The sequence below is a fragment of the Schistocerca americana genome, chromosome 3, assembly GCF_021461395.2.
Source record: "Schistocerca americana isolate TAMUIC-IGC-003095 chromosome 3, iqSchAmer2.1, whole genome shotgun sequence".
Lineage (NCBI taxonomy): Eukaryota > Metazoa > Arthropoda > Insecta > Orthoptera > Acrididae > Schistocerca > Schistocerca americana.
The window spans coordinates 573,006,352-573,027,165 of NC_060121.1; the positions used below are offsets into that span (position 1 = coordinate 573,006,352).

Genomic DNA, 20,814 nt, shown 5'->3' on the forward strand with positions numbered 1-20,814 from the left:
AATAGATTACATCGATCATCCTGCTATATTAAGGGGAAGATACTGTTGGTGACAACTGTATTATAATCCGTGGTTTATTTAGAACTAGTAAGTGTGTAAGCATTAATGTACTAGGCCGATAACTTTGCTGTAAGTCCCATAATACCTGTAATGATGCTGAGTCACCTCAAAAGACATTTAAGACTCGGTAGATTTTTCATGTCTCATAGTATAAAAATAATGTACTGCCTTTCCCGGCTACGTTTCCTACGTGAGTTTAATACTTGTACAACATTGATCAATAACGCACAGGTAGGGCAGTAGATGCTTTGTCAGCTAAAGCTGTTAAGATAAATCATGCGCAGAATACGTACCGGACTCCGCAGAAGTAGTGCCTGTCATGACGGGCACTTTGCTGAAACGGCCGTCGATGAGCATCTGGATAGGGGAGTCAGAGAGGAAAGCACCCTCCATGTCGGGCTCGATGTTTGGCGCCCAGAGAACGCTTATAATGTGTTTCTTCTCCTAAAACCGAAAACCAAATTGTAGTTCTCATTTAAAATCTTAGAGAATGAACTTTCGTTGGACACCACGACCAGTGCCAGTTACCTATCGGCATTCTATAAACTTAAGAGATTTGTCAAAGCTCTGCTTAGCAGCAAAAGTTACTTATCGTTACTCACGTGTTACTAAGACAATTTTGTCATGTAGAAACAATCAGCAGCGCGAATGCGCTTCTTTGATTATAGAGAGTGTTTATTGCATCTAATTATTCGGAAATACAAGGAATCTGGACGCTGGGTAATGTTTCTCTCCATCAGGTCACTGGTTAACATTTGAGTTTACGCTTGCATTTGGTTTTCCCTGCTGGCTGGGAACAACTTCATGTCATTGTTGCACAGATTATAAGTAGATCAAGAAAAATAAGGTTAGGTTAGTGGTGTTTAACGTCCCGTCGACAACGAGGTCACCGAGCGAGGTGGCGCAGTGGTTAGCACACTGGACTCGCATTCGGGAGGGCGACGGTTCAATCCCGTCTCCGGCCATCCTGATTTAGGTTTTCCGTGATTTCCCTAAATCGTTTCAGGCAAATGCCGGGATGGTTCCTTTGAAAGGGCACGGCCGATTTCCTTCCCAATCCTTCCCTAACCCGAGCTTGCGCTCCGTCTCTAATGACCTCGTTGTCGACGGGACGTTAAACACTAACCACCACCACCACCACAACGAGGTCATTAGAGACGGAGCGCAAGCTCGGGTGAGGGAAGGATGGGGAAGGAAATCCCTTTCAAAGGAACCATCCCGGCATTTGCCTGAAACGATTTAGGGAAATCACGGGAAACCTAAATCAGGATGGCCGGAGACGGGATGAACCGTCGTCCTCCCGAATGCGAGTCCAGTGTGCTAACCACTGCGCCACCTCGCTCGGTCTAGAAGAAAAATAAGTACTACGCAGTAGCAGATGTCAGAACACACTATGAGCTGTCAGGCATTAGTCATACGATTATGTTTAAGAAGCTGAGGAAACAGACTTGTCGTAGGTCAGCTCTGTGTGTTAATAGGTGTTGTGACTCAAGAAATTACTCCACACTAGGCTACTGTCTTTGAAGAAATAATTTCGTCACATTTGAGTTCCTAGTGAGAAGTATTACCGTTAACCGCCCTGCGCCATCTAGCAACGACCGCTGCCCTTCACTAACTTTTCACTAAAAATTATGCTATTTGTTATATATTTTATTGAAACACTCTTATATATGACTTCATTTATATAATTTACGTCCGTTCCAATTTAATTTTCATTTTAATTACTTGCTGTTCTAACCAAAACATAAAATAAAATATGAGAAACAGGACGTTATACGTATTACCGAAGTGTAATCGTCTTCCGTCTTTATAAGACTAATTTTATAGCCACCACAATTTATTCAATTTTAGATGATTTCTGTACTCAATTTATGTTCTTTGAACACTTGGTTAAATTCTGGTCAGCTTCAGTCTGTCAGCAGACGAATACATTTTTAATTTGGTTAAACATTTCTAAAAATATTTCTTTTCATACGATTAGAATATTTTTAAAAAACTGTGCTTTTAAATGGAATTCATTTTAATTACTTTGTAAGATTATTTGTTCATTATGCATGAATCAAGAAAGTCTTGGATAGCTTTGCATCCCATATACAGGGCGTTACAAAAAGGTACGCCCAAACTTTCAGGAAACATTCCTCACACACAAATAAAGAAAAGATGTTATGTGGACATGTGTCCGGAAACGCTTAATTTCCATGTTATAGCTCATTTTAGTTTCGTCACCTACGCTTCCACCTACTCACAATGGAGCACGTTATCATGATTTCATACGGGATACTCTACCTGTGCTGCTAGAACATGTGTCTTGACAAGTACGACACAATATGTGGTTCATGCACGATGGAGCTTCTGCACATTTCAGTCGAGGTGTTCGTACGCTTCTCAACAACAGATTCGGTGACCGATGGATTGGTAGAGGCGGACCAATTCCATGGCCTCCACGGTCTCCTGACCTCAACCCTCTTGACTTTCATTTAAGGGGGCATTTGAAAGCTCTTGTCTACGCAGCCCCGGTACCAAATGTAGAGACTCTTCGTGCTCGTATTGTGGACGGCTGTGATACAATACGCCATTCTCCAGGGCTGCATCAGCGCATCAGGGATTCCATGCGACGGAGGGTGGATGCATGTATCCTCGCTAACGGAGGACAGTTTGAACCAAAGTGTTTGAAGTCACGCTGGTACGTTCTGTTGTTGAGTGTTTCCATTCCATCACTAATGTCATTTGAAGAGAAGTAATAAAATGAGCTCTAACATGGAAAGTAAGCGTTTCCGGACACATGTCCACATAACATATTTTCTTTCTTTGTGTGTGAGGTACGTTTCCTGAAAGTTTGGCCGTACCTTTTTGTAACACCCTGTATAACTGGCTGAAGTACGCGTGGCAGATTTGAATCCTGCCATTTTTACATGTTACGACTTGTTACAGTGCAGCAGAATGAAAACTGTATCGTGTTTTTACTATAATCTCTTAGTGTAATAACTAGTAATGTATTTTATTTTACTTCCGTTCCAGATTCTGAAGATGGCTATTGCACAGCCAAAACCGATAATTTTATTCCAAAATCAATATCATTAAATAGAAGAAGCGGCGATTCTACATACCTCATCTGTCTGGATGAGTGAATCGTCTACCAGAAGATCAGTAGAGTTCACAGATTGTAGGAAGTCGAGCAGATGTTGCGAATCATTCGTTGCGTAGCCGAGTGCGGCCCCTAGTCTAAGAGTATGAGTCCGAGCTTCTTCAATTGTGCGCGGACGTACGGTGATGAAGTTCCCACTCTGAATGATGGCTCGTGAGAACAGACCTGCAAAATGAAGAATTGCACTCTGAAATTTAGGGTCTACGCTGAGAAAGCACTGCAGTCAGAATAATGTGAGTTATTCACCTTCCTTCTGGCTTACAGAAAGTAGGCACGAAGTGACGCTACCCTTAAGACATTAGGAAAGTAGATAGTTACTCAATCCGACTATTGTATCTCACCACACTGCCACATCTTCGTCCCTACACGGCTTTTTATATGCTTCTAGTCTTCCTAAAGTGTAACGAATTCATGTTTTAGAAAAGTACTGACTATTCCATGCAAGGAGGATCCAGTTCACTCGAACCTGTACCACTAATGAATCGGGCTCTTGAACAGGTCGCTGTGTCAAATAGATAAAAGCTATGCAAAGCAAAATCAGACTCACAATGGTGGTGGGAATAGTGACACAGAAGGTCAGGGTCACCCATCATCTATCATTCCATTCCTGTTCTACATACTACAGTAGCTTCTCTGCCGTGATTTGCCTCTGATTCAGTGAATGATGTACACTTGGTTCCTAGGTATCATTTCGGAAGGTGAGGTTTTGTTTAGGAAACCAAAGGTTTGTCTCGTCAATATAGATGCAGTTGTGTTATATTTAAAAGAACAGCTCCCGTCACTGTAACTGGTAAATGAAATGTTGGCCCCATAATATCACACATGATTCCGTTAATTAATAACCCACAACCTCTTAGCCCTAAGTATCTTCCTCGTGTGGGCTTCCCTCGTTCATACAAGTTCTCCGTCACAGTTACATTGTCATACAATGTGCACACCCAACGTAGAACTGCTCGCTGGAAGTATAGGTTGGGTTTCATCACCTCCTTTCGACATGGTTGACCCTCTGTTTTTCCCCTGAACATATGCATGACTAATGCCCTTTCTCCCGTCTGGATCTCACGTGCAGAATATATGGTGACCACCCCACTTTGACACTGCTGTATCTCTCCCTCGGTCACTGGTGTATGCTGATTCCTATTTTCTGCTATCAGTAACAAAACTTCTTCATTTGCATAAACTTTCCCACTAAATTTTAACCTTACAGAGATTGTGCTACATCTTACTATATGTCTACAATGCCGTTGGTTCTTAGGCTGAGGAATCGTCGTGAAGTAAATGAATGAGACTCTGTGTCCGTATGGTTTAAGGGTGCACTGAATTGTGCAAAGATTAAAGTTGTTGGTAACGTCATGCATTATTATAGAATGCATGTTTTTCCACCACTGGAAACTTTCATAACGTGCACAACTGTCTGCATTCATGCTGCGTTCCACAGTTGCTCAATGACAGTAGAAAGTCACGTTTTGACTGTTAGGCTCGGCTATGAACTGCAGTTGTGGCGGTAGTTCTTGCTGTACTTTCCTCAGTCTATCCAGATGTTGCTCAGGTGACAATAGGATCAGACCCAATTAACCATGAATTCTGTCACGATTAGCTTCTTGGAAGCCCTTTAACGCCACTCTTACATCTCAAATACTACGGTATTCCCTACTGACGGCAGAAGTAATGTTAAATTTATTCTCCAATCCACCACTTGCATTAGTGTTTGGACGACCTCCTAATACTGGTTTAGAATTCTAGCTGTTGCTCTGCCATAGTCCATTACCACTCTAATTAGTTGTCGACGCATACATGTGTTATTCAGCATGCCGCTCTCCAAACTCACAATCTGCTCTCGCGCCTTCCACTGTCCTATTTAACTCACTTACGACATCTGCATCCGCTGCTCTGGCATCTATGCATCCCTTTCTCTCCCTCAGCAGTTCATGTGACGCTACCCCTTACTGCTGCATGCATTTGCTTTCTCAATCACGCACATGCCACGAGCCACTTCTTTTAACGATTTGACACATCATTAAGTGCTCCATTACTGCTCGTTAACAGTTTCAAACCCGAGAGTACCTCTGCCAAGCCCTTTAATTTGTTTTGTAGTTCCCACAGACTAAATAGCGAACAATGTCCACTTGTGGCTAGATGATACCACAACATGCTGCCTGATAACGAAACTCCTCCATCCAGTTGATTGTTCCAGGAGAAGAGGTACAGCACTGCCAAAACTGACATCCTCACTTCCTCACCCTCGCTGAATGTCGCTCTGAGGACTGGAACCATTACCATTCCCCTCCTCCTAGAAACATGTTGTCTCTGATCAGCATCTCTCTCACAATAATTCAAGATAATCCTTACCATAACATGCACATATGATCCTACCCAAAACGATTTACACAGTACGGTCGCAAGAATAATAATACAACCATTGACTGCATCCTAGGAATTATAGAACAGGTTATACCAAGTGTATGGTCTTCCTTTTCCTGTTGCTCACTTTCCTCTTTGTCTTTTACTCTCTTCTTTGGTCTTACCGACATTCCCCCTCAGATCTATTCTGGTGCACTCTTGAATGGCCGTAAGGGTCAGACATGTACGATCGTTGACGTTATTGATAACTGTAGCTTCACATTCACAGGTGACGTGGTTTCAGTCTCTTGGCTGAAGCCCTGGTATTGTGTCAAAAGCTCTTTTTTTTCTCTCTTTCGGAGTATATGGATTCACAACAGCAGCCACGACTGACTCACATTGTATTAAGGTAAAGTTCATGTGCGCTTTGCTGCGCTATCCTGTATCTCCATTGTTTTGGTGTTTGTATTTTGGACTCTCTTCCAAACTCCTCTCACAGTTCTCGCAAACTCTCAGACCCACTCTCCACTCCGGCACCATTTCAGCTTAATCAGATCGTATGGCGATGGCACCGTTTTACTATAACCGCCTCGAATGGTGTGAACTCTGTGCTGGTACAACACTGTGCTCGACTGCACTTTCGAATTATAAGCACTCAGCACATAAGATAAACACATATCCCAGTCCAAATGGGGGGAGTTGACATAATAACTAAGCGTCCTCCTGATTGATGAATCCGCTGTGTTTGACTGAGCATGAGGTACACAAGTCCTTCATCAGGTCTGACATGAAGTTCATTTCTTGATCCGTTATTATCTTGCTTCCCAAACTTCTCTTGATCCATTATTCTCGTCTCTTGCATCCCAAACTTCAATAACGATCTATTCACCAATGCTTGCATGACTGTGACTGCTTTCTGGTCTAAACTCGCCACTATCTCCACGTAACGAGAAAAATGGTCTGTTGTATTCGGCACAAATCGATTCCTTGCTGGTGTCCGGTTAAACAGTAGTAACAAAGGGGATGGTCTCCAAGTAGTCGGGCATAGCGATTTCCAGTCATTGATCGGTTTAGTTGGACCAGCGGACCCAGTCATTTCATATAATCACAGCCTATACCACCAGCTTTCACTGTGACTTGTTGACAACTTACATCCATGGTTTCGTGGGTCAGAGCCACTCTCGAATCCTACCATCAGCTCTTACCAACTGACATCGAGATTCAGCTGAGGTCACGGTTTTCCAGTCGCCTAGGGTCCATCCAATATGGTCACGAGACCAGGAAAGGCGCTGCAGCCCATGTCGTACTTTTAAAAAAGGCAATCGCGTCGGTCGTCTGCTGCCACGGCGCATTAAAGCCAAATTTTGCCACACTGTCCTCAAGTAAGTTCGTCTTAAGTCCCACATTCATTTCTACGGTTAGTTCACGCACTGTTATTTGTCAAATGGTTCAAATGGCTCTGAGCACTATGGGACTTTGCTTCTGAGATCATCAGTCGCCTAGAACGTAGAACTACTTAAACCTAACTAACCAAAGGACATCACATACATCCATGCCCGAGGCAGGATTCGAACCTGCGACCGTAGCGGTCGGTCGGTTCCAGATTGTAGCGCCTAGAACCGCATGACCACTCCGGCCGGCCGTTATTTGTCTATTAGCACTGAAAACTCTATGCAGACGCCGCTTCTCTCGGTCGTTAAGTGAAGGCCACCGGCCACTGCGTTGTCCGTGGGGAGAGATAATGCCTGAAATTTGGTGTTGTAGGCATAGTCTTGAGACTGTGGATCTCGAAATACTGAGATCCTCAACCATTTTCCGAAATTTGATCCCCCATTCGTCTAGCTCCAACTGCCATTCCATGTTCAGTGTCTGTTAAATCCCGTCGTGTGACCATAACAACATCTCGTGAGCATAAATGAGAGCTCCACCAATGCACCGCCCTTTTGTGCCTTGTGCACGCGGTACAACCAGCCATCTGCACATGTGCATATTGCCAGTTCATTACTCTAGTCACCTCAGTCAAATTAAAAGATTTATTTCAAGATTTTTGAGAAATGTACAGCTCATCAGATCATTACATGCTCCTTTTCTGTATTTTTTTTTCTTGATTATTAGTGTTTCGGTGTTATTCTCCTGTCACATATTTGAAGTACTCACTTTTTACATCATATGCTGATTATGTACATTGAATAAAGCTAAACGGCTGTTGTTATATTCGACATCCTTCTTTGTGTTCTTAAGATGGAAATCGAATATGGCAAGAGCCGTTTGGCTTCATTCAGTGTACACAATGAGCGTCTGATGTAACAAGTGAACACCCATATTATATGATCATTTGCCTACAGTTATTATTTTGCTGTGTTTAAAATGGTTTGGTAATGATTAATTTAATTTTTAGGGTTCATCACACCTTCTGAAGACGAAAATTTTCGTATTGTTGAAACCTAGGTAAAAGGCTCCAATAAACCTTTATTTGCAACTAATTTAGCTGATGTTTTCAGTCTATCCAAAGATCGATAATAATGAATTCTTGATATGCGCCTTCCTTATTTGTTGCCGGCCGCAGGGGCCGAACGGTTCTAGGCGCTACATTCCGGAACCGCGCGACTGCTACGGTCACAGGATCGAATCCTGCCTCGTGCATGGATATGTGTGATGTCCTTAGGTTAGTTAGGTTTAAGTAGTTCTAAGTTCTAGGTGACTGATAACCTCAGATGTTAAGTCCCATAGTGCTCAGAGCCATTTGAACCAATTGAACCTTATTGGTTTGTGTGACTGATAAAATTCTAACGAAAGGCATAGTACAAAGCTGTGAGGTTGCTAGCGAGAAACAGCGATCTTAAAACCAATAATTTGAAAGAGAATGTGTTGTACGCTGGTAAACTTAAGTGATGCTGATATGATAATGACAGTCACGTGTGTCGAACGTTTCGAAACGGAAATTTACGTGAAATACTCATGTGAACTGAACTGACTGCCAGGGAAGAGAAACTCGCTTCACAGCAATATTTCTACGAGTCGCGCATTTTGTTTATGGAACAAGAGTTCCGCTGCTTCCCAAAGCACAAGCTGCAGACAGTCCATTAGAGTCGCCAGCTTTTGTTTCCTGTCTGTCACATTAAACAGGCTTCCGGCTCCCTCCACTACACGTTGCCACAGCTTCCACAGTTTTCCGAGGCCCTAAACAGAGAGAAACTACAGTAAACATAACATTTCTTTAGTGTCAACAGCAATATACAGCACTTGTAATATAGCGCTATGCCTGTTTACAGCGCAATGTGTTTTAGAGTTGCAACTTGTAGGCAGTTAGGTTGTTGTTGTACTTTGCATTTTTGTTAAATTTTACAAATAATTATCATCTTGAATGATGAGACTAGTGGTTTTGAGGAACCGATTTGTACAGTACTTGCTAGGAAGAGATGGTTATGACCACGCGTCGACTTACATAACGAAATATCACCACAAAAAATACTTCCGGAACTGCGAAGTTGGTGCCAGTGAACTAGAGGAACAACTGTTTGATGTCATTTCACATTGTATTTCACAAGATGTTATTGACGTTTCCCCAAATATAACTTTTTAAACTCATGCTTCTGTGTCAGCAGATACAGTCGATATGGACAGCGTCAGTAAAATATCAAATCTAAGTGCTACTAAAAGTCAAGATCATTAGACAATGTTCCAGAGGGATTTCTGTGCAACGAGTCAAAATACGTTCGAAGTGTACAAAAATACATCTAATATTCCAATATGCAACGTGAAATATAACAAAGAGTTACAAATGAGCTATCAGTCAGGCCCAACTAAAATATAATACATCAATCAAAATATCAGCAAGTTTACTAAGAAAACCAATCAAAAATTAGTTACATTCAAACCGGAAATCCATATAGAAACCTAAAAGTTAATTAATGAATGTGAACACAGCCAAAATCGGTAAATGGTGCAGCGCTTAAAGAATCGTCTAATGCTGAGCAGACATTAGAAGCTCGTGATATCAAGATAAAGTGTATGGCATCCAATGGAGTTCAGTTAAACATAAACAAATTATTAAATTAATTATTAAAATGTGATTCTAGTCACAAGCTACTGGATTCTGAAACAGAGAATATAGTCAAAAGTCACATAAAGCTCTAAAGTAGTGCAACGGGAAACTAAATGTGGGTGACATTCATCTCGAACTGAACGCAATTTGGGGCAAAACTGAAAGCAGAGTAGTTTGGGAATTAAAATCAGTTAACAGTAAACTGGTTTCATTCCACAGAAACAGCGACTAATTATGAAAAGCAGACGAAGGCAGAAATCAAGCATCGGCTTGAAGTTTGGTATGCACTGAGGGGACGATACGACAACTTAGAAAATTTTTGCAATTATCTCAGAATTAGCAAATGTCATAGCTTCTAGATCAGAGGAACAGACGTTGTTGCATTTACTAAACAATCTGATGGCAAACTACTACCTGAAGTATGTGATGACAAAAAGCGTACTGTCTATGTCACAGCAGATTCCAAGGAGCTCTGTCGAGGGTGATGAGAATAGGGTCACAATGTACAACTTATGAAACCAAAATGAATACAGGTACAGCAACGTAAAAAACAGCAGCAGCTATGAAGAATTTTTCCTAACTTATTTGTAATACAACCTGTACTTGCAAGACCTTCTTCAGGAAACCTATTTGATCTACATCATTATGATGACATTACGGGTAAAAAAATTAACTGAAACGTGTAAAACTAATGTTAACATGAACACTGGATCAGTTAGATTGACTTATTGGCTACAACAAGAACTTAGAAGTTTGGCATAATTTTTGAGTGAATACGGAATGACGAAACGATCCTAACGATAGCGGCGCGCAGAGAAAGTGTAACACGCCGTCACCAGAGGGAAATGACGCGCCACCGACACAATATATCCGTCATCATTCTTGGGAAGACAGATCGCAGCATCATAATAACCAAGCAGCCGCGTAACTGTTGCTACAGTCCTCTAACACCAAAATGAAGAGGTCATAAGAAACCGAGGAAATGTCAGGATCGCCGGCCGCGGTGGTCTCGCGGTTCTAGGCGCGCAGTCCGGAACTGTGCGACTGCTACGGTCGCAGGTTCGAATCTTGCCTCTGGCATGGATGTGTGTGATGTCCTTAGGTTAGTTAGGTTTAAGTAGTTCTAAGTTCTAGGGGACTAATGACCACAGCAGTTGAGTCCCATAGTGCTCAGAGCCATTTGAACCATTTGAAATGTCAGGATCATGGTGGTAGTGATGAGGAATAAAATTTAGATACGTAGCCTCATGGTAGTAACAGCTCGTTTGTGAGTGTGTAATTAGTAGTTATAGGGCCCGAACTACATTATTGTTTTTTCTGTTGTGTATTTCCGCAGTAGAGTCCATTCTTCTACTTTCTAGAAATCAATCAAGAAACGCTTATTTATAGACCAATAGCAAGCGTGAGAGGATTTCAACGTACAAAACCCTATTATGTAGTGAAGGAAGCTACGGAGCCCGGCGAAGAGAATCAGATATAACTCCACATTACTTCTAAGATTATGCTACAGCAGTACCACATAATTTAAACAATAGCGTGACAGTAGTCATACGTTATCCAGAAGATTAACCCAACACAAGGTCATGGGGATTACGTATTGAGAAAACAAAACGATTTTGCTACAAGCTTAAAACCATTGTTGAGTACATCATTTCCAAGAAAGGAAACTAACGTTTACCTATTGCTACTAGCAGGAACGAAGTATTATTTTCAAAGAACGATAACGAGAGATGTTACGTTAAAGTCGAAATAAAAGGAAACTTAAAGGTTATTTACAAATTATTTTCAAATTTTGCTAAGAAAAAGATTAAAAAGGTAAACAAACAGACCGTTAGTTTGTCAAACGGGTAACATCCAGCTGATTATCATGGCCAGACAATGCAGGCTGTACCATGGCACTCTAGATTCTGTTATACTTGCATACGTAGAATGGAGTGAGTGCCCTATTTAGCATGCAGGGTGATTCCGTGACTATGTTATGATCTTTCAGGGATGATGAGAAGGGTAACTGTACGCATTTGCGATACGGGGCCCTCGTCTGGAAACGATCGAGTATAAAGTTATAAGCAAAAAGCGTTCGGATACCTCTGATGGTGGACCTCTTCAGCCGAAAGGTCTTTGCTTCCATATTTTGGGAGGAGACAGTATGCACCAAAACTAGAAAAAATTGGTTAGTAAACTTCGGCTCTGAATACCATACTTTAAGTGCTACGAGCACTTATTCGGCAGAAATATGTTTCACACTAGCGAAGATAAACACTCTCTATCCCTTCTTGTTGTCAGCGTATTCCATGTGTTCCTCTCTTCCACGATTCTGCGAAGAACGTCATTTATCATGTTTTCAATCCACATCTCGGACGCTTCGATTCTCTATTTCCCGTATCTCACTGTCCGTGATTTACTGCCATGTAATACTGTACTGCAAACACACAGCCTCAGAAATTTCTTCCTAAAATAAAGGCGTATATTTCATGCCAATAGACTCCTCTGGACCAGAAACACCCTCTTCGCCTGTGATAGTCTGCTTTTTATTTCCTCTTTGCTTCGTCCTCCATGGGTTATTTTGCTTCCTACGTAGCAGAATTCCATACCTCCATCTATTTCGTGATCATCAATTTTGATGTTAAGTTACTCGCTACTCTCATATCTGCTACATCTCAACACCTTTGTATGATTCCGCTTTATTGTCAGTCCACATTCTGTACTCATCACACAGCTAATTCTGTCCAACCTATCTTATAATTCTTCTTCACTTTCGGTGAAGATAGTAATGTCATCAGCGATACTTATTGATATCATTTAACGGAGAATATGTATTCCACTCCTGATCCTCTGTTTCATTTTCATCACTGCTTCTTTGACGAATAGGTTAAGTAGTAAGAGCGAAAGACTGCATCCCTGACTACATCACTGTTAATCCGAGCTCTTCGTTTTTTGTCTTCCAATCTTACTTTCCCCTCTGGGCTCTAGTACACATTGTTCATTGCCTGTCTTTCCCTAATGGCTTATTGCTATTTTTCTCAGTATTTCGAATATCTTGCTATATTTTACATTGTCGAATGCTTTATCCTGATAGACATATTCTGTGAAGGTGTCTCGATTATTCCTCAGCCTTACTGCTGCTATCAAGCTCAATGTCAACACTACCTCTATGGTGACGTTAACTTTCCTAAAGCAAAACTCATTGTTATCTAACAGATCCTAAGTTTTCTTTTTCATCCTTCTCTATTTTATTCTTCTCAGCAGCCTGGATGGATGAGCAGTTATGCTGACTGTCACATAAATCTCGCCTTACCTACCCTTTAGTTCTTCGGAATTGTGTGAATGACATTTTTCCAAAAGTTGGATGGTATATCGCCAGTCTCATAGATTCTACACACCAACCTGAATAGTTGTGTAGCTCACACTTCCCCCAAAGCTTTCAGAAATTCCGATGGAATGTAATCTGTCCCTTCTGATTTATTTGACATCAGTTCTTCCAAAGGTCTTTTTAATTCTGACTTTGGATCACCTATGTCTGCGATATTGACACCAATGTCTTCTTCTGTCACGTCATCAGACAAATTCTCCTCTCCGTAGAGGCCTTCACTGCATTGTTCCTACAGAACTCTTCTGCGGTTAACAGTGGAATTCCCATTGCACTCTTAACGCTATCGCTGGTTCTTTTAATTTCACCAAAGGCTGTTTCATCTTTTCTGCATTCTGACCCAGTCTTCCCGAAGATGATTTCTTTTTAGATTTCTTCTCATCTTTCCTGTACCTATTTCGTCTTTGCTGTGTTGGCCCTCTATCTATTTCATTCCTAAATGACTTATATTGCTGTATTCTCCTCTTTCCATTAACATTTTTGTACTTCTTTCTTTTGTGTATCAGTGGAAATATTTCTTCTGTTACCGAAGCTTTCTTGGCAGTTACCTTCCTTGCACGCATGTCTGGCCAACATCTGTGACTGCCCTTTTCAGACGTCCCCTACTCTTCAACAGAACTGTGTACTCTGGTATTTCTTATCGCAGTATTCACATCCTTAGCGAACTACAAACGTGTCCCATCAGTCGTCAGCACTCTTTCTTCCTCACTGATTCTTCCGGGTAACTCTCTTAAACCTTAGACTAATCTTCATCATTAGTAAATCGTGACCTGAATCTATATCTGCAACCGTGTACACCGTAGAATGCCGTATCTGATTTCGGAATCACTGTGTGACTACGATGTAATCTAGCTGGAATATTTCCCTACCTCCGTGTCTTCTCCAAGTACACCTTCTCGCCTTGTGATTCTTGAACAGAGCAATCTCTATCAGATTCTGAAATTTATTGCAGAACTCAATTAGTCCTTCTACCCTATCATTACTACTGCCAAGCCCATAGCTGCCCGTAATTCTGTCTTCTGTTCCTTCCCTAGAATCGTGTTCCAATCCCCCGACAATTATTACAATTTCCGGTTACGTATTGAATTATCCATTTAATATCCTAATATACTTTTGCCATCGCTTCGTTTCTGCTTGCGACGTTGGCATGTATACCTGAACTATCGTTGTCGCCGTTGGTTTTGTTATGGAATCTGATGAGAACAGCCCTACCATTAAAATGTTCTCATAGCGAGTACTACTTCTGTTATACCACAATATGCCGTTATTGATATTATTCTATATTCGCCTGACCGGAAATCCTTATCCTCATTTCATTTCACTTCAGTGATCCCCTATGTGTCTAGACTGAGCCTTTGCATTCCCCCTTGCCGGTTTTCTATATTTCCTGTTGCGTTCTAGGCGCTTCAGTCTGGAACCGCGCGACCGCAACGGTCTCAGGTTCGAATCCTGCCTCGGGCATGAATATGTGCGATGTCCTTAGGTCAGTTAGGTTTAAGTAGTTCAAAGTTCTAGGGTACTGATGACCTCAGATATTAAGTCCCATAGTGCTCAAAGCCATTTGAACCTGTTGCGTTGAAGCTTCTGACATAGCATGCTCCAACTCGTAGGATGTTATTACGTCTTTGGTAGTTTTATCTTCTTCTGACGGTCGCCTCCCACTAGCAGAACCCTTCCACAGATCAGTGGGGGAGTCAACCGGAATATTTTGGTAAGGAGGTCATCAGGACACTTCTCAGTTTCAGGCGAGAAGCCCTGTGGATAGACTTTATGTGTCTTCAATTCAGTGATTTCCATTCTCTTCTGCACCCTAATGCTAGTGATCATTGCTGATTCCTGAAAGACAGTTTCGCTCACCAAGGCCAATAGAGTAAGCTGAAGGTCTGTATGGTGCTCCGCCTTCTTAGACAAGGCCGTTGGCACAACGAATGTAAATGGCTCGCTCTGAGCACTATGCGACTTAACTTCTGAGGTCATCAGTCGCCTAGAACTTAGAACTAATTAAACCCAACTAACCTAAGGACATCACACACATCCATGCACGAGGCAGGATTCGAACCTGCGACCGTAGCGGTCGCTGTGTTCCAGACTGTAGCGCCCAGAACCGCACGGCCACTCCGGCCAGCAAAGACGGTGATTTCTTGTGGCGGATGTCTTCGGCTGCTATTGGTGAAGATTATTTGATCCATACACCGAAATTTCCCGGTCCTACATCTACTAAGATACTCAGAAAGCCACAGCACGGTGCGTGGTGGAGGGTACATTGTACTAATACTAGTCATTTTCTTTCCTTTACAAAGCATGCGAAGTAGCTGTCACGATCAATTTCGTTAATTTGTCAATGAATTTGACATCAATGACATGCCTGGTGGGTGGAAGTTAGGGCTAGAGAACATGGACATGATCCACGAGTTGAGCGGCTACAGGCGTTTTTTCGTTGTGGCGTTATCTTTTAACGAAACTTCAGTCCCCAAGCTACACAGGGGGAGATGACCATCATAATAAAGTTAGCTATATTAGTGACTTTATTAAGTCGTACACACTATAAACGTGATATTTGCAACTCCTATGTTCTGTTACCTAAGAGACTTCATATGTGACAAAGCATTTGGTTACTTTAAGTGAGTTAGAAAGTGAGGAGTGATCCTGTGAGAGAGGTAGAGCGTGCCCTTAGCACTTCGTGATGCGGCAAAAATGAGTTTAGTACTCTAGTCCTGTTATGTAGGACATGGCAGTTATGTTGGCTGAATAGCGAAGTAGCCAGTATACTGCTTGAGCTGTGACAGAAGCGAAAGTACGCGTTTCATGAGAAAATTCAAAATGACGAGTGTTTGCACTGCACGATTATTCCCCCCCCCCCCCCCACCCCCACCCACCATGTAAATTGTTCTGCTTGGAATTCACACAGTCTGGTTTGTGTCTTGGCCTCCATGGTTCCCTGCAAGCCTGAAGCAGCTCAAGCTTCGTGATCGTGAGTGTGTGCAATCAGGAGGCATTTTTCTCCAGATATGTTTCACGTAAGGTGAGCACGTTGTGGTGGAGAACGGTGCTTGTGTTCTCAAATGTCAGTGCACAAAAGACCTCGAATAAATTTACTGCTACGATCTACTTGTGACGGAAATTTAATTACTTGAATTGCTTTTGTCTTCGTACATACATAGGTGTGGACCATATCAGTCATTGTAATATGATCACCGATGTCACGTGGGGTGCTGGGATCCTTTGATACTCGTCCGTGGGCCTGGACGCAAGGCTTTTGGACACTGTGGCAAGCAGACATGTTGTCGCGATGGTTCCAGTGAAGTCCAGGAAGGGACTTATTTTTCTAGCACCTAGCATCTCCTTGAAGCTATTAATGGATGTGTATTTTATAGAGTCTGTTTGAGGTATTCATGCTAGACAGAGTGGAATTTGAAATGTTTAGGCCTTTGTTAGCGATATTCTTGTATGTGATATGTTATTCCCACCATCAGACGGTTGCACTGTAATTAGGGCAGGACATCACGCCTGATATTTGTGGCAGTGGAAAGCTAATACTTCGTACAACCTCTTCCCTGTTGGCACAACTGCGCAAGTGGTTTCTGTCTCCTGATGCTTTGTTTTTGGATTAGCACAACTTTTGGTCTGTGCTCCACATGAGCCAGCCCTGTGTGCGGGTAAGTCTTCCAACCTGTGACCACGGGAAACCGACGTGTCCAGCGCGGCTGAGATTCCTGGTTTGTTTGCCCTGTGGTGCAAAGATGTGATTGGAAGGCTTTTTTCCGCCAGATATGGGCCGTGGTGGGAGAGAAGGGTGCTTGTGTAAACACTAGCCAGTCCACATAAAACCTCGGACGTATGACGAGTGTTTGTCCTGCAAATTGCATTATTCCGCACAATCAATCATTTTGATGAGATAGGTCCTGCCAAATATGCAAGCGATCAATCAAAAGGACCTCAATAGTTTTGGAAAACATTGGCATCAATACAGTAAGGATTCTGACATAACTGCACTACTATCAGAAGTAGGATGCGGGATGACATCATATTAGGGGAGGTATTGCAACTGAATTATTTCCTACCAGGGAGGAGCCTTATCTCCCACAAACTGAATATGGAGTAATATGCTATTGACATTGATTTGAATTTTCTGTCGTGAGATCCTTCCCCGTTAGCACAGACTAAGTCTTTCTGCATCAGTTTCCAGATGGAGTTTGGAGGGTGAAGTGAGGGAGGGGAGGGGATGGCTGTGGGATTTCCTAGGACTGGTGGCTCAGAACTGAACAAGTGCGCCTTTTCACAGAGTGACAGTGGGAGAGGAGTGGGAGGGGGAGGGGTGGGGGTACCTGAGGACTGATCGTCCCTAAACGATCATAACTTCACTTAGTAGGCTGATAGGTTAATGGGACTGAGAGATGGAGGGGTGGTTTGATTTATCAGTTTAATTAGTTAGCATATCAGTGTGATATCACGAGTGCACCAGGATCGGCTTTACCCCATTCCCTCCTTATGGTCATAGATCATCATCATTTAATCTTTTACCAATTTGTCCATTTCAGTCCAGTTTTACTAAAAATTACTATCCCTCTAGACATTCATCAATTATGTCTTGTAAATCATCTGAGAAATCCCTCTCCTTATCAGGCACATCGTCGATAGGGATGTACATCCCAAATTAATTCCAGTTTTCTTCAATGAATTTTTGTTTTTAGACTTATTGTCGTTTCATTCATTCACTTCCAATTAACTATTCTTTGTTTCCATTTTCTTCTAATTAGAACTGCTATGGCTGCTTCTGCTCTGTCAGTTTTTTCCACATCAATCCAAAGTAGAATATAATTACCAATTACTTCTTGTCCACAACTTTTCTTTTTTCTTTTTGTCGTTACCAGGATATACATTTGCAGTACTTCCATTTCTTTAATGAATTTCTTAATTTCTCCTGCTAACCCCTGTTTATTCCATGTCCCACAAATCAGTCCTTGTTCTTAACCAGAATTGATGCCTTTTGATCTGTCAGGCTTTTTATTTTCTTTGGGAAACATAGCAGAAGCTGTTTATTCTGAGGTAGGATGTCAAACCCATGGCAAACCCACAACCTGGAGTACCGGGATTTTCCCTCAGTGCTTACTCCATTGGAGAGGCTGTTCCCCCTGTACTATGTTACCAGTTCAAGAAGGGAAAACATAGGGTTGGGTAAAGGGAAATACGAGACGTTGTGTGACACTCTTTGCCTGAATCCTCTGCAAGAGGCTTGTCTGGCATACGAGACCCTACCATAAGCTACGCTACTACCAATATTGCTCTCTGCTTCATTGAATCATGCGAATCTTCTTGCCCGCAGGCAGAGTGCTACTTTATGTCGATGTCTCCTCGAGAGAACATCGACAACACTCGCAATTATGGACGGCTATAGAGACAGCATCGCTCAATATTCCTGCAGTGGACTTCCTGCATTTGTTCAGTCCGTACCTCATCGAGCTGCTGCAATACGCCAGGCAAAAGGACTTCCGACACAATATTAGGAGGCATTCCATGCCTTTTTCACGTGAGTATATTTCAGTACTGGCAATAAATAAGCCACATGTACTACAAACAATTTAAATGTGGAAATATTCAATTTGGAAGGCCTTTGCGATTGCGACATCTGGTACTACAATCAAACTTTAGTCATCAACACGTTCTGCTTATCTATAATTTTTGTCACTAAAACAATACAGAAGCCATGTGTATTTCTCGAAAACCTTATGGAATAATTAATTTATGACAACAGTGCTACATGTGGTTTGAACTCAAAATTTTACATATTTTGGTTGCAAGCATATCTGATCGGTGCCTTGTTGCACCCTCATCTTCGGCTATGTTTAACCTCTGTCTTGTTCCATCACTGTCTTTTGTCGAGTTGTGATTAATGTACTTATTAAAAGAGGTCTCCTAGCGTATTACGAATCGATGCAGTTTAAGTGCTGTATCATAGTTAAAAGCACATCAAAACAACTCTATCTTCCTTCCTAAATTATTGTTTAGTCATTCCGTTTCGCTTTTGGCTACTTTGAATGTGCTTTTATTTTTATCTTTCTCTTACATTGAATATTGTGTTTAGATTTTGGTGTTATTTGGTAGAAAATGCAGTGTGTAAACGATTCAGAGTGTTCTGCACTGTTCTGCTGATTGGTAAATGTCGCAGAATACTTCAAATGTTCGATTTGTACATAACCTCTGTTACATTTACTTTAATTGTAAATAAAAGACAGTCTTATTGTGTTAATAGCATCGCTTATATTTTGTACTGTAGTACTCGCTAAGATGGTGTTCGCTAAGGTGTAGCATTACTCAAAATCTTGTAAAAACGCTGCGTGATATGATTTCCTTCTATGAGGCACCAATTACCTACTCACATTTAAATGACACCCTTTACATGTTTTGACGTGCAGATACTATTGTCAGACTTGAAAAGCATCATAGAACCACTCAGATGTAGAAATATATAATTTGAGGGTGCACTGCATCTTACATCATGTGTGAGCCTAAAAAGCTGAATTACTTAAATTGTTTTATTTAGGCATGAAAACAGCATTGGGCACATAATTTCAGAGCTACAATCATGTTATATATTAAGTTTGACAGGTGTGTGTGTGTGTGTGTGTGTAGAAAATAACATTGTGGCGCTTAATGCAAGCAATGCCTTTGTTATGTACCTGACGTATTTTTTGAAACATTTTAAACTTGTAAAGAACATTGTGAAGTAAATCAACATGTACATATCTGGATTATTGTGTATGTGTGTGTGTGTGTGTGTGTGTGTGTGTGTGTGTGTGTGTGTGTGTGTGTAGCTAATGTATTTTAAATATGCACGTTTATGTAAGATGTAAGTTCTTAGAAAATTAATTTTGAAGTTGGAGCAAAAAAAAAAAAAAAAAAAAAAAAGTAGACTGGCAGCTGCTTTGGATGGCTACTCTAGGGCTACATTTTGATTTAATTTTGATTTACAGTGAAATACCGTAGGGTGATTGGTTGTTTAGTTTTAATACTATGGGAGAATAGATAAAGACGAGATGGGAAGTGGGAGGCGGAGGGAGGGGGAGGGGAAGGTAAGATCTAGGTTTGTTATTTGATGATGGTGAAGTCATTGCTACACAATCTTGGATTGTGACGTCATTGTCCTACCTGTAGGAAACTCGCATTAACACTTACACTTAAAGTCAGTGGCATTTCTGTACCGCATATGAGGGCAAAGGGAGCCAGTAATATCCTCGATAGATACACTACTGACACATAAAAGGACCTAGGATCACTCTCTGCTTTGCTATAAGGGACAAACTAATTTGCAAGATTCGACGAGAGTGGGAAAGCACACGTGACGTGTATCAGTGCTACATTCTGCACCACCCCATGTGAACTATTACATAAGAATCAAGGTGACAGCACTTTCAAGCCTTTGACAGAGATAAGTTTGCAATGTGTGATCCGTAGTTGGCTGCTTGGTCTCTGGTCGTAGGACGTGTTGTGCTGGTTGGACGTCTTCGGGCATTTAAGGCGACGGGTATGGCTTTCCATTGCATTGTCACATGAAGTCGGCCGTAGACGTTCGACTGCTGAATGTTTCCGATTTCTTGGAATATTGTTCAGAATCATGAGACGAAGCTACGGGTTCTATGCTACTCCTATCCAATCACTCTTGGACTATCGATAATCTTGCATTCCCGCCGGGGGTTCGAGTCCTCCCTCGGGCATGGGTGTGTGTGTTGTCCTTAGAATAAGTTAGTTTAAGCAGTGTGTAAGTCTATGGACCAATGACCTAAGCAGTTTAGTCCCTTACGAATTCACACACATTTAATCTTGCATAATATTACTGTACGAAACGTATACTGTGCGCTA

The 20,814-nt window shown here is 41.8% G+C and overlaps 1 protein-coding gene across 1 annotated transcript in view; it reads right to left on the minus strand.

The window, feature by feature from the left end:
• LOC124607258 (cholinesterase-like) overlaps positions 1–20,814 on the minus strand; it is a 99,507-nt gene that overhangs the window by 51,316 nt on the left and 27,377 nt on the right. Inside the window, exons 5-6 of the mRNA XM_047139533.1 lie at positions 3,168–3,370; positions 354–504 (exon numbers count right to left, since the gene is read on the minus strand). Coding sequence (XP_046995489.1) covers positions 354–504; positions 3,168–3,370 — 354 coding nt within the window. The remainder of the gene's footprint in view (positions 1–353; positions 505–3,167; positions 3,371–20,814) is intronic.